This window comes from Panulirus ornatus, chromosome 30, assembly GCF_036320965.1.
Source record: "Panulirus ornatus isolate Po-2019 chromosome 30, ASM3632096v1, whole genome shotgun sequence".
In the NCBI taxonomy this organism is placed as follows: domain Eukaryota; kingdom Metazoa; phylum Arthropoda; class Malacostraca; order Decapoda; family Palinuridae; genus Panulirus; species Panulirus ornatus.
In genome coordinates, this window is record NC_092253.1 from 6,227,207 (window position 1) to 6,241,713 (window position 14,507).

The following is a 14,507-nucleotide window of genomic DNA, read 5'->3' on the forward strand; positions in this document are numbered from 1 at the left end:
AGGCGACAGGCTCAGGACCCCATTCCCGTTTTCCTGCCCAAAGAAGTTGTCTAGTCCCGATTTTAGCATCTTTTGCCGGTAGGACGTTGGCGCAACTTGTTTGTGCAAGTGTTGGAGTGTGACTCGGGGAGGGGAAAGATTTATGAAGGAGAGAGAAGTCGAGGGGGTGGGGGTGGGGAGGTAGGGGGTGTTGGAGGAGGGAGTTGGGGGTGGTAGTAGTGGTGGTGGTCCGGAGTTACGCAGCGGTGGGAAGTGGTGGTGGTGGTGGTGGTTGGTAGTGTTGGAGGGTAGAGGGTTGGGGAGGGTGGTGGTCGTCGACAGCGGCAGCCCTCACCCCACACCCGATACCACCGACGTCTTATGGAAGTGGTGGTGGTGATCATGGTGGTGGTCGTCATCTTAGTTAGACTCCAGGGATTCCAGGCGCTGGTATGATACAGCTGCTGTTGCTACTGCTGTTGTGGCGGCGGAGGCGAAGGAGCCGGCGACGGCGCGCGCGCAAGCGTGTTAAGGGGAGGGGGAGGAAGAAGGGGATGAGGAGGGGGGTGGGGAGAGAGAGATGAGTTGTTGGAGGGTAGTGTCGTGAGGGGTAAAAAAAATATATATATAAGGTTGGGGAGGAAGGACGACACCACATTATACAAGTATGTGTCACAACTTTTGAACGGCTGACACATTTTTTTTTGTTGTATCAAGGTCTTTATATATATACAGATATATATAGAAATATATATATATATATCCTCTAGGTTATAAAAAAATATACATTCCAAGAACTGGGTTTAGAAAAATCGAGTTACTGTGATTGATATTACACATGCAAGCCAGTAGTAAGGCATTCAAGAGATGGAGAATTTAGTTAAAGTTATAATTCACAACTTTGGCGACTTCGTCTAAATAAGGCCGATGAGTAAAGAGTATGTAGCAAAAAAAAAAAAAAAAAGGTTCATACGCCAGAGGTAAAGAATCAGACGTACTGCTCTGATATATGCAGAAGCAACTGCTTGAGGAATGAACCCGTGCGCGCCTCCCTGGAGTCTTAAAAAGAGAGAGACATCTGTCGGTCTGTCCGTCAGCCCGATAACTGTGGTAAGGGGATGGGTTATGGGGGAGGCGAGGGTTGGTCCGCCATCACTCCCATGGGAAGTGGGGGTGAGGGAGGAAGACAACCACCCTTGCTCGCGAAATCTGCTGACTGACGAGCATAGAGACAGAAGTCTCCCCGGGGGGGGACTCCAGGGAAGGCGACAGGTGCTGGCTGGTGTGTTTTTTGGGTATTTGTTTGGTAGAGGGAGGGTGAAGTGAGGGGACTGGCCACGCCCCCAACGACTCTAACCTTTGGCCAGAGACCCATTGGGTGAGCGGGAGGCGGCGTTGACGGAGGTGACGGAGGGAGCCCTTGACGGGACACGAACACTGGCCCTCGACCCCCGGCGGTCCCCACGTGCAGGGCTCAGCAACTTACTGTCTTTGAACAGGGAGGCGTTCATCAGGCGCGGGTTCGGTGTGTTGAAGATGGATCGGTTCTCGCGGAATCGGGCCCTGCAAGGGAGGGCACGACCATCAGCTTTCCAAAAGGGTCTTGTGAGGGAGGAGGAGGAGGAGGAGGAGGAGGAAGGGGGGCGAAACACGACACTATGAATGATGAGAGACACCGCCAAAAATGAGGGGGAGATCAAAGAACACGGAATATTTTTTTTTTCCTTTGGATATCGGATCTCAAAAGACGAGATGTGGTTGGCTGCTGGGTTGAGCTTCGTAGTGAGAGGGATGGTTTCCTTCAAGATGCTTCTTGCTGTTCTGTGTGTGTGTGTGTGCTTGCTTGCTTTCGGCATCTCCGTCGACATCTGGAAAGGACTAGAGGGCCATTATATAGATGCGGAGTTATGAATCTTTGGTAACCTAGAGGAGAAAAAGAGAGAAAGAGAAAGAGAGAGAGGAAGAGATAACAACACACAAATTGAGGTGGTCTCGTAGAACTTACAGGTGGAGGGAACCTGCTTGGCTGTGACAGGGTTACAAGTGTACAGTGGTCGGTCTTCCAAAAATCGTGCTCACCAACCGAGGTGAAGAGTGGACCTCCGCGACGCTGGTGATAAACTAACTACCTGGCAACTGCCTGTGTGCTTGTGTGTGTGTGTGTTTGTGTGTGTCTGTGCATACGTGCGTGTCTGTACACCGAGCACGCCTTGCCGGGGAGGGGAAAATGGGGGTGGGGGAAGACGAGGGGGGAAGGGTATCAGTGAGGTGACTGTCGATTGCCCATATTTTTAAAAACCAGTTAAGGATACAAAGGAAAAAATAAATAAACGTCAAAGGATTTAGATCTCTTACAACAGCATTAATCCGCTGGAATCAGGACTGAAACTACTTCTCAATATGGTGATTAAGGTTTGATAAGAGCTTTAATTCACGAACTAGTAGAACCATCGGTCTAACTCATGGGTGAGGGAGGGAGGAGTTTTCAATAACATGGGCCAAGCTGTGCGACAGAGAGTGCTGTACTAATTGACCCTAATGGACAGTGTGGTGAATGCAGTTCTTCAGTTCCTGCGTCTATTCTAACACCGAGGCAGCACGTGGCGCATATGCATATATGATACAGATAACATACGTATATATGTATATACATATAGATAAGGACAGATAGGTAGGTACATAGATAGACGTACACAAAGAAGCATATGTATCGAGGAGTCTCAGGCGACCCGTCGCTAAGTCAAATCTATATACAAGATCGAGTGGTTCTTTTAAATTGGTCCAGAAATGGTTAGTTATGTGCTGTATATATATATATATATATATATATATATATATATATATATATATATATATATATATATATATATATATAATGCATGACTACATCTCAAACACACGTATACCTATATTCACAACTACACGCATGTATACCGATTTACACATGCACACTTATACACATTTACATACATGACCCCTAAGCCGCCGTTCCCCGACATATGTGTATGTTTTGACGTTGCTATTTACAAGATACCACAGCAACCACGGTTGTTGGTAGTCAGGAAGCAGCGAGGTGAGTCTACTGTGTTACTTTTATGAACACGTTATAGAGAGCTATATATATATATATATATATATATATATATATATATATATATATATATATATATATATATATATACTCGATAGTCTTTAGTGGTGATCATGTGCATGGTGATTGGGAGAAGGAGTCGACCCCGAGATGACAGATGTTGCAAGCTTTGATGGTATGGTGTGTATTTCGGTGTTGTGATGTGGTGTGTTGATCTATCTGTACAACTTGCAATTGCAGCCTGTGTAAAGGGGGGTAGGGGGTGATTACCACATACAAGTGACATGTCTAGTTGTAGATCTATGTAGTAATACCGTTACTACATCAAAATATAGGCTTTAATTACAATTTCTACAGCATTTACAAATGATGTGATCACAGTTTACAGTTTCTACAGCATTTACAAATGTTAGATAATTCTACAGCATTTATAAATTTATAAATGTTTACACCATTTACAAATTTGGTAATTACAAAGTCTACAGAATTTACAAAAGGGGTTGTTATAATTTCAAATATTTACAACTGTGTAATTGTTTACACTCTACCGTAGTCGTGGGGTAGATTATGGACATGCTCGAGTATCATAAAGTTCTACTAAAAGCTTCGATAACATAATTCAAACAGCTGTCATCACATTGCAAAACACCTCCCATGTTATCTTCATTAAGATTCATGAGTACGAAACTACATATTAAGTATCTATAATATACCAAGTAACTATACTGAAGAATAAGCATATGGGCTAAATCATAAAGGCTGAAGAATAAGCATATGGGCTAAATCATAAAGGCTGAAGAATAAGCATATGGGCTAAATTATAAAGGGATTCATACTTTACCCCAAAAATCAGTCAGTTATGATAATACTTCTGTTGCTCTCAATCACCTTATTATTTTGATATCTTTCCCTCAATCCTCCTCTCTATTTCCTTGACACAATTACAATACTTTCTACCTATTCGCAGACCATCACTATTCCTACCAAACCTTATTTCGTGCATACCATATAATTCTTCCCCCCTAAGCCTATTCCATGTCCTTATTCTATCTAACATCCCCACTCACATAGGATATAGAGGTGATGAGCGAATAATGGGCATATGTCACTTTCCTCTCTCCAACACAAAAGTTGGAGGTTGAAGGTGTTTGGCTTACGAAGGTGCTCCAATAATTAAAGTTAAACTTTATTTTTGATAAGACAACCCAGTCGTGAGCCAATCAGGCCTCCTGTTGTCTGTCTTTCTTATGTAAACTCATATCAATTTATAGGTACATACATATTTCCAGCATATGTTCGTGAAAGCCATGTTTTATTCAATGGTTTTTGAGTTTTAACTGGAAAATACCCCTGGAATTTTCAACCGAATGAGAGATGAAAAAGTACGTCAATAAAGTCAAAATTATACATATGTATGTATATACATTACATAATCATATTCAACACTTCCACCATCGAGATTCGAACCCCCTATCCGTCGAGACAGCCATCAGGCTATAAGATCATTAACGTCTGACTCACTCATCGAACATCCATTGCCTCTGTATACAGGCAAAGTGGATCTTCCTGGGTCGGTTCCCCAACACTTTCTGTGGAGATTTAAGTGTTCGCATACCCTCTGTGTTGCTTATGAATTCCAAAGAGTTACTGCTGGCTAACAGTTCTTAAGGGTCTGGTCCGACCGAGATGACAAGAGGGTTCGAAGCTTGTTGTTGGAGTTAATATATTCTATTGATGTGCGCTTTGTTATGTACTTGTTTCATAGACAATACAAACAACAAACTTTTATGAAATTCATTGAAGATATTTACCGAGTGAAGAGGAAGCGATGTGGTTTCAGAATCACGTCTTTATTTGACATATCAATAAATACTTAATGATTTTACGACAGACCTTATCAAAAATGCAGTTTTCATCAACTTATAGTTCTCAATCCCTTTTCTTTTTCTTTTTTTTTAACCTGGGATTCGCGTTGAGTTTCTAACTAGCCAGATGGCAAGCACGATTTCTACTACATGTCCCATAACTGATAAGAATGATAAGTGAGAGAAGCTTAGTGTTATCAAGGCTTCAACTGAAACAATCAAAAAGAGGATCGAGTACAACTGGATGACGGAGAGGAGAGTGATATCCAAACCCACCCACCCCCTCTTTTGGAAGCATTAGAACCTCTATACACAAGCTGATTGGTTGCCTTATAGATCTACACAGACACCCCTGCAGACCCCCTAAGACTCCCCGGTGTCCGAAACTTACTGTCGGAATTGGTTACGTTTATCCTTCGCGAATTGAAGACCGAACGTTTCTCCCGGAAGCGAGCTCTGCAAGGAGGTGGAGGTGCGTGAGGGAGGGAGGGAGAGAGAGAGAGAGAGAGAGAGAGAGAGAGAGAGAGAGAGAGAGAGAGAGAGAGAGAGAGAGAGAGAGAGAGATATGAAGAGTGAAGAAGGAAAAGAGAGAGAGAGAGAGAGAGAGAGAGAGAGAGAGAGAGAGAGAGAGAGAGAGAGAGAGAGAGAGAGAGAGAGAGAGAGAGAGAGCACAGAGAAAGAAAAAAGAGAAGGAAGAATTGGGAGAGAAAAAAAAAAAAAGATGATTTAAGGCGATAATACATGTAAGGATTAAGACATACACTGACACATGAACAATGGAATTACAAAACACACTACGTTGCAAATTACAGGATAAAATACATTTGCATATTGGCAGAAGCATGGTTACAGGGGGAACTATAGTACACAGATTAGCGAAGAAGACTAAATGCACATGTCAGAGAAAAAAAGAACTATTGAGAAAGATAATTATAAGAAAAAATGAGGTAATTAGTCCAATAAGAGAATTAAGAAGATACTCAACAGTATTTGACTATCTGCAGGTTAGAAAGTTACGGACATTACGCTAAAGTATAACAAAGAATAACTTGTAAAGACGAAACAAGGTGAAAAGGAAACTAAAGAAATACTGAATGGTTAATTACACCCGGTAGAAATCGGGTTGGAAAGAAACAGCTGAAATATTTGGTATCTAAGTACATTAAGCTATTATATGCTAATGGAAGTCGTAAGAAAATTGGCAGAAAATTGGCACAGCATTAAATCAAAGATTTGATAGTAAGAAGGATAAAAAAAAGAAATACACTACAAATTGTTTTTCTAAGAGCAAACTGACTTTAAGAATGACTGACAGTAAAGGATTATAAGATACGTCTGAGCATGAATTAAGAGAATACATGCGTCATGAAACAGCATTAAAAGTGTATATTTGGGTTATCTTATTCTAATGCTTAGTGGAAAGAATAAGAAGATGGGAAAACGCAAGACACCACGAAAGTAAGGAAGAATAAAACGTTTGTCTCAGCAAATGAAATCATGAGGAGAGAAAGGAAAGGAAATGTAAAGAGTCGTGTATAGAACAAAAGAATAAAGACAACAAAAAATGGAAATACCTCTAGGTGGAAAAACATCATAAAACAGAATAGATGTACAAAAACTTGTTCCAAGAATATAGGTGCAAATGGCAGTAAACTAAATGGAAAATGGAACTTTTCTGCCTGAGGACATTATGAAGATGAGAAATCACATCTCTGGCAGGAGAAGAAAAAAAAAAAAGGTGAATAGAGACAGAAATAGAAAAGAATAAATTACAAACGAAAGACAACAATATACATAACACCCTCTGAAGGACAAAGACATTTTCAACGAGTAAAAATCTAAATAAGGAAAAGAGAACAAACATAAATATAAACATGATAAGAAGAGGAAAGATAGTGGAATGGAAGTGAGGAAACATATGGGAATCAATGTATATAAAACAGACTACATTTTAAATAAGAAAAAGCTCAAATACATATTCATCTTGTTCATAACTGGAATTCAATTCAATCTGACTTGAAGCTTTCGTTTGAAGCAACTGAGAAAATTCAGAAATGTAGAAAACAATGTGATTTACAGACTTTACGAATATGAACCATCCAGATATAAACTAGAGCTATCTATAAAGATCACATTCTTAAGAGTTGAAGTTGTGGGTTCATAAAAAATAGCATACTACTACATATTCATTTAAGGTTCAATGAAACGACACAAGTTTAAACAATATTGTCAGCTGACAGTCATCCAAGATTTAGATATGTTGGAAAATCTTTAAATTTCAGGCTATATAACAAGACACAAAGCGAAATATCAGCAAGGCATTGAATCCTATGGAAAGCTATGGTGCATAACGAAGTCACAAGTTTAGATACTGATATATATATATATATATATATATATATATATATATATATATATATATATATATATATATATATATATATATATATATAAATTAGGAATCTTCACAATACTTTTATCCTACCATATCCTTAGGAACTACAGCTTTGCTCAAATCAAAACATGCAGCCAAAAATTCTACAATTTACTCTTTGATACTACATGATTTATAACAATACCATAATCTAATACCTTAATCTTTGTACCACTGAGGACAACACAACATCACAAAGACAGACTTACGGGTAATTATAAACGTAAGGCCATAGGATTGCATTCAGACCAAAAGATCAGGCATGAGACACTATATAAAATACTACTACATTTATCAAAAGATCCTCAGCAAGCAAACAGCATAACTCACAAGATCACCTGCCAATGCAAAGATAATACATGTGCATGAAACAGGATGATGATAGCTCAGAAATATATATGAATTAATATTGGTGGCGAATTCAGATGCAAATACGTAACTTTGCAGTGCAAAGTTCAATGGCTCACGAAGGAGATATACTCTCCAGACAGTTGCCATGATATCAAGGACGATTTAAAACGGCTTCTGGGGAGTATTGAACCTATCTAAACACTTAAGTGTTGGTAAAGTCTACTTGGGAAGCCGTGTGTCGGCACATAATTCAGAAGCCTTTCATTGCACCAGCAGTAACCTCCATCTCATACACCACTTTCATTTTCGCCTATAATATGAGTCCTTTCTAACGCTCTTTCACACATTCCCACAACTCCTCCTTTACCAGGAGTGCGATCCCTTCCTTTGTTATCGTCCTTACAGTATCACCTAACTGTACCCCTAAGATATTCCCAATCCATCCTTCTCCCTATCTACCTTGACTGGTTTCACGCAGAGCCAGAAAATCTAGGTTTTCTCCTCCGAACAATACTACTTATCTGTCCCTTCTTCTCATGTCGGATACATCCACACATATTCAGATACCCTAGCCTAAGCCTTCGAGGAGGATGAGCCCTCCTTGCTTGGTCCCTTCATTTGTTCCGCCTTTTAGTCTTCGTTAGCCTCTCCTTTTAGTCGCCTTCTATTGTCACCTGTTCCCAGGGATAGGATGGCAGATGAGGGGTGTTTGGGACGTAAAGTTATGATATGAGCCACGAGCGAGTCATGGCAAATCCTTTGGTGAAAAGAGGTGGTGAATACTTTGTGTATGATGAGGTGCGGTAAAGCAGCTGGATTGGATGGGATTGTAGTTGAATTTCTCCAGAACGGGTATGACTGTCTTGTTTACTAGTTGATAAGGATATTCAGTACGTGTATGGCTTAAGGAGAGATGCCGAAATATCGGCGGAATACTAGAATAGTGCCAGTGCATTAAGGCAAAATGGACAAAAGTGAATGTCCGAAATACAGAGATACTTTTCTTGAGTATACCTAGTTAGTTGTACGAGAGAGTGGTAACCGAGAGAGTTGTGATATGCACAGAGCATCAGACTCGGAGGAGCAATATGGTTTTAGGAGTGGTAAAGGATGTGTGGATCAGGTGCTTGCTTTCATGAATCTGTGGAGGAATACTGAGAAAATGGGGAACGCACTAATCTGAAGAAAGTGTATGACAGGGTAAATAGAGATGCTCTCTGGAAGGTGTTACGAATATATGTCGTGGGAGGTGAACTACTACAAGAAATGAGGACGGTTATGAGAGTATCATGAGAGAAGTGGTTCCAGGTAAAAGAAACAACAAATAAGTAGAAAATTCGACTCTGAGGAAAACAGCTGCTCTTCCTGGAGTACTCCAAAAAGGGGTGGTATGGTTTATATGTATAGTGTCGAATTAGGAAATGACCAATTTGGGGTTGGATGGCCTTGAGTGTACGATACCTTTTAGACTACACCTTGAGCAAAGTCTAACTAAAACCTATGAGGCAGATTAAGTGGAGAAGACAATTCGGTTTTAGCTCCAGCACACACGTCTCCCGTCTTCCTCCGCCCCTTTCATAAGACAATAGACATAAATGACAATGTGCTGCTCGGCTATGAAGGTGAAACAATGAACAATTTGGAGGAAAAAAAAAATGCTCACGACTCAGACAAGATCACACAGAAGTCTATAAAAAAAAAAACAAGCATACGACAGTACATAGCTCACGTCACATACGTATCAATGAAGAATCTGAAAAGCAAACGAGAAAGCACAATGCAAAATGATATACCCTGAAACAAAAGTAAAACGCTTTTTTTTTATAACCTTTCTAGTTCGAACAATCACAGAGACATTTAGAGGTATTAAATGACAGAGACCTCCGCGCTCCGCGCGTCCATTATCCCACGAAGTGTATGAGAGTTTCTCTCACACAAGTGGCAGCGCGCGTCTCGCCCAACGGCACAGTAACTACACTGCCAGGCGTACGATGAAAATCATTACAACTGTGAGGCTGAGTCTTTGGTCTGTCACCATAAAGCTTATCGTTTCCCCTCTTGTGTAGTATCTGGTTAATCTGCAAAATTTCATCAAATTCCGTCCATTATGTTTTCTTAAGATAATCAGCTCACAGTTGAAGGTTGACACACAGACAGACAGACACACAGACGGACAGACAGACACACAGACAGACGGCTAGGACTGTGAGTGTGTTTGGACATGAGCGCGGAGGTGATCACAGTAACCTTAATGATCACTGAAAAGATAACATTAATTGCTGAAATGATTATAATCTTAATGATCACTGGAAAGATAACATTAATTGCTGAAATTATTATAATCTTAATGATCACTGGAAAGACAACATTAATTGCTGAAATAATTACCATATTAGCAACGAAAATAAACTAAAAAATAAGGTAAAAATAAGGTAATCATGATAGTAATTATAATAAGCAAGATGATGAGATGGTAGGGATGAATGTAATAAGGGAGATAATGGGGACGATAATGATGTAAAGACCACAATAACGATAAACGTAATAGTTAAAATGAGAGAGAGTAATAAAGTACTTGGATGAAGAGTTAGTTATGAGGATGTCAATAATGAATATAATGATGATCAAGGTGATAATGAGATTGCCAGTGATAGAGAATATATGGTGATAATGAAACCAATTGTGATAATGACAAGATAAATGTGATAACGGTGTCTTGGAAGGCTGACCAATATAGGTTTGAAGCGTTTATTATATGCAGTGGGGGTAGACACAACAAGCAAGCGATAAAAACTGTGGGAAAGAGTTCAGAATGCTAGAGGTTGATTTGTGATACGTTAAGGAAATCGGGTGTAAGTCAGCAATCATATTCGTTTATCAGTAATGTTAGGCTAGGGGTATGGATATGAGTAACAAGAAAGTGGCTATGGTCTGAGGAACGAAGGGGTATAGATTCTAATAATGGGAAACAGTGGACGAGGGTATGAAGTGTTGGCTTCAACCTTGAAATGTTAGGAAAAGAAAAAAAATAAAGGAAACAGCTTCAATAAAGGGGGTTCGAAACACTGACTCAGGATTGAATGCATCACACCTTCAATTCTATGACATTCAAACGTTTGTTTCGACAATTCATTTGACATATACGTAAAAACCATCTGACACTTACGACTGATTGTTCAGTCATGAAAACGTTACAGTATACAGTGTGTGTGTGTATATATATATATATATATATATATATATATATATATGAGAAACCGGACGACATCGCGAGATGAAGGATTAGTGAAATGTTTACCAAATGATTCTTGGAAAACATGATCATGCAAGTCATTCACCACTGGAAGTCAAAGAGCCTCCGAAAGACCCGAATGAGAGCGGGTGAGCGAGGCGGAGGCTATTCACTTCAACGTGAAGGTGAAGAGGTTTCCAGAAACCCCTGACTTGGGAAGCGGTTCGGGTTGTGAAGGTCATTCATCTTTTCCGCTGGAAGAATTATGGGCGGGATAACTACGGATGTTGAAGGTATAGGGGTACAATGGACCGTGAATCAGACCTTTCTTTTTGGCCCTATGGTTGACTGACCAATCACAACCTTCAGACAAAAGAGAACACTGGAAACTGAACGTCTCATTTGGCGGAGTTTAATTTCTGCTCCTCCTCTTGGGAGCAGCAGTTCGCAGTCTGGCGAGAGATGGCGCAGCCTGATAGCACTGATTCCCTTTTAACGTGATGGCAACTGATTCCCTTTACACGTGTCGCCTTCTACCTCATGATCAGAGAGAGAGAGAGAGAGAGAGAGAGAGAGAGAGAATATGGAGGGGCAGGGGGAATGCCATTGTAGGATAAATTCTGACACCGGTATGATACCTTCGCATAGGCTCATGCCCCCATCATAGTATTTCTGACGGAGGGTCTATAGATTCAGACACATTTTCCAATTGGTTTTTCTCCTACACGGAGACACTGGGGGTGTCACATGATTTCTTTCATAGTTTAGTGTCAGATGCCGCGGTCAGATATGATTTCTTACGTTGAGAAATACGACGAGAAGCATCCTAAAAACTTTCATGTGATGGAAATATAAAAGTTTATAGATTGCGATAGTTGCTCCAGATCCTAATATCAAAATCACCTTTACTAGGGGTTCAAAACATAGTCCAGTTTTATGAGAACTCAAAATATCTATACCAAATCTCCAATAAACAATAAATTGAGAAGCGACAGTTCTGATATACAAAAGGCATCACTCAAATACATTTCAAATCTATATAGTCGTCTGCGTAAATCTATTCTTTGCTTCCTTTCGCGAACATTTGTGAATAAATACATCCTATAACAAGTTGTCTTCATACGAATGCGTGCTCGCTCTTCTCCAAAGCACCTCTCTTGTGCGGTGGTAAAGCCGTGTTCACCTTACCGGAACTGAAGACGAGACACTTATATCTCCACCTCTCACAACCGAAGCACCGAAATCTGTTCGAAGTTTGAGCAATGCACGATTATTAATGAAGGAGAGAGAGAGAGAGAGAGAGAGAGAGAGAGAGAGAGAGAGAGAGAGAGAGAGAGAGAGAGAGAGAGAGAGAGAGAGAGAGACTCATCGTTATTCCACTGCTTAACACAGGTGCTGAACCGGGTTTCGCTTGCTGGTCCCCGTATGATTATGAAGTGGTGCAGCGTGTTATGGAGGGTGTAGACGGGGGAGTGAATTCATTTTTCCCTCTGTGTGTGTGTGTGTGTGTGTGTGGGGGGGGGGGGGGGGGGGGGGTAAGAAAATGAAAACAAGAGAATATCTTAATGACAGATGATAATATGGAAAAATGATAATGAAAGACTTGGTCGTCTACGACCAGGGTTAACTGTTGTTAAAAATAATACAGCAACAATCACTTAAATCTTTAGTCTGTAAAGACGGAGACAGTATGATAAATGATGGTGAATACACAGCGCACATATGATTAAGCTACGTCAGCTCCGGTGGTTGGAGAGGAGTGATGGCAAAATATGGTTTAGTTATGATGCTAAACTACTTGATATGTCAATGTTCAAGATATGTCGTGCTGAAATTGAGTAGTCACTGGAGACTTTGAAATAGCATTATTTGATTTATAATCTATGAGTCTAATGTGAGGAATACATAATACTCAAAATAAAGTTCAGGGTACAGTCAGCATAAATCAGACTTTTCATTAGTGATAGACATGTTAGAAAATTCATTTTTGCAAAAGGAGTTAAGATGACAGCGCTGCCAAACGTCTCTCCTACCTCCTTGCAATCCTTGTCTGTCAAAAAAAAAACAATCATGAGCCAACAATATGTGTCGTTGAAACGACAAGGAATGACCCTGAAAATCAATGATGAACTCTAATTAAACACTGGACATAGCTTAAGTCATAGTACACGTTATAAATACGAAATACAAAGTGGAAATACTAAAGTCTGATAAAGATAACATACACAAAGGGTGTCAAAACCACTTTAGAAATATTCAAAAACGATCCATCTAACTGGGATTTAACACACACACACACACACACACACACACATATATATATATATATATATATATATATATATATATATATATATATATATATATATATATATATATTTCATACTTTATTACATATATATATATTTCATACTTTATTACATACACACTGTTTACATTGCAATTCTTGTACTGTTAACATAAATGGGTTAGGACAATGCCATGGGGAAATGACGAAACAACATCCCTTTCATAAGGTGATTATAAAATATATGTGGCAGGAAATTCATTATGCCTTCTGACCTTAGCATTCTTAATAACTAATTACTTCTTTCAGTAGTAGAATTGGATTATGCGTTGGGCAGTAACCAATTCAACCATCAGTGGTATCATATTGTTTATATGTTAAAGAAAATCAAAGACCATTATCTTAATGCCACCTCAAACTCACAGTTAAAAATAAAACTTTTCGTTATGAAAATGGAATCAAAAAGCAGTTAATCAAGACTTGCCAATGGAAACCAGGACGAATTGGAATTACACAAAACAGTACATTTTTCATAATTTACGACATTTCAGCAGATATTAATCATTTTCAAGGAGTCATATCCACAAGCCCATGGAATTATCCTCTGAAATATTGAAATGCTGAGAGTTTCAGAAACACTTTCCAAGTCCTAACGTGTTCTAATTCAACTTCTAAGTGATTGCCAATACTCCTTTAGGTTTCATCTCTTTTTGAGAAGCTTCTTACAGTGACACATTATCATTCCTGCCCCAGGAAAAACAAATCATAAATCTGGAAATCAATGGAATCTCATTAGCATGAATTTCCAGTGAAACCTTTTGACCCATCATTTATAATGATGTATGAATTCATACGTTCTCTACGGCGGCGGGACTTGAGGGAGGAGGAGGAGGAGGAGGAGGAGTAGGGGTGGAACTCACTTGGAGAAGAGGCGAAGGACGACGCAGATGATGACGAACATAAGAGCCAAGCCCGCAAGAACGCCGATCATAGCCGGATCCACAGCCCCTGGACCATCGGTTTCTGAGGAAGGTTTGAGCGTCTTTTTAAAGAAGTCGAGGAATATCTTAACCTGGTTTAAAAAAGAATGCACCATCCATCTACGTCAATCAGGTAAGGAAGCGTTTACACCCTCAATCGACTCAAGAATCCGTCATTATTAGCCATCAGGGTCTTCTGTGGTGTCATTTGCCAAAGGGTTTAGAGTGGCTCATTATCAAGAGGATAAGAGAGGGAGGGAGGGAGGAGGAGGAGCGTCCGTGTGAGCC

The 14,507-nt window shown here is 39.9% G+C and overlaps 1 protein-coding gene across 4 annotated transcripts in view; it reads right to left on the minus strand.

Annotated features, from left to right (window-relative positions):
- The window catches only part of jus (julius seizure), a 264,530-nt gene that overhangs the window by 9,978 nt on the left and 240,045 nt on the right, over positions 1–14,507 (minus strand). For 2 of the 4 annotated variants that reach the window (XM_071679660.1, XM_071679659.1), the window contains exons 5-6: positions 14,160–14,262; positions 1,466–1,542 (exon numbers count right to left, since the gene is read on the minus strand). In XM_071679660.1, coding sequence (XP_071535761.1) covers positions 1,466–1,542; positions 14,160–14,262 — 180 coding nt within the window. Of the gene's footprint in view, positions 1–1,336; positions 1,543–14,159; positions 14,263–14,507 lie in introns of all 4 variants that reach the window. The other 2 variants (XM_071679658.1, XM_071679657.1) reach the window with 1 other exon arrangement.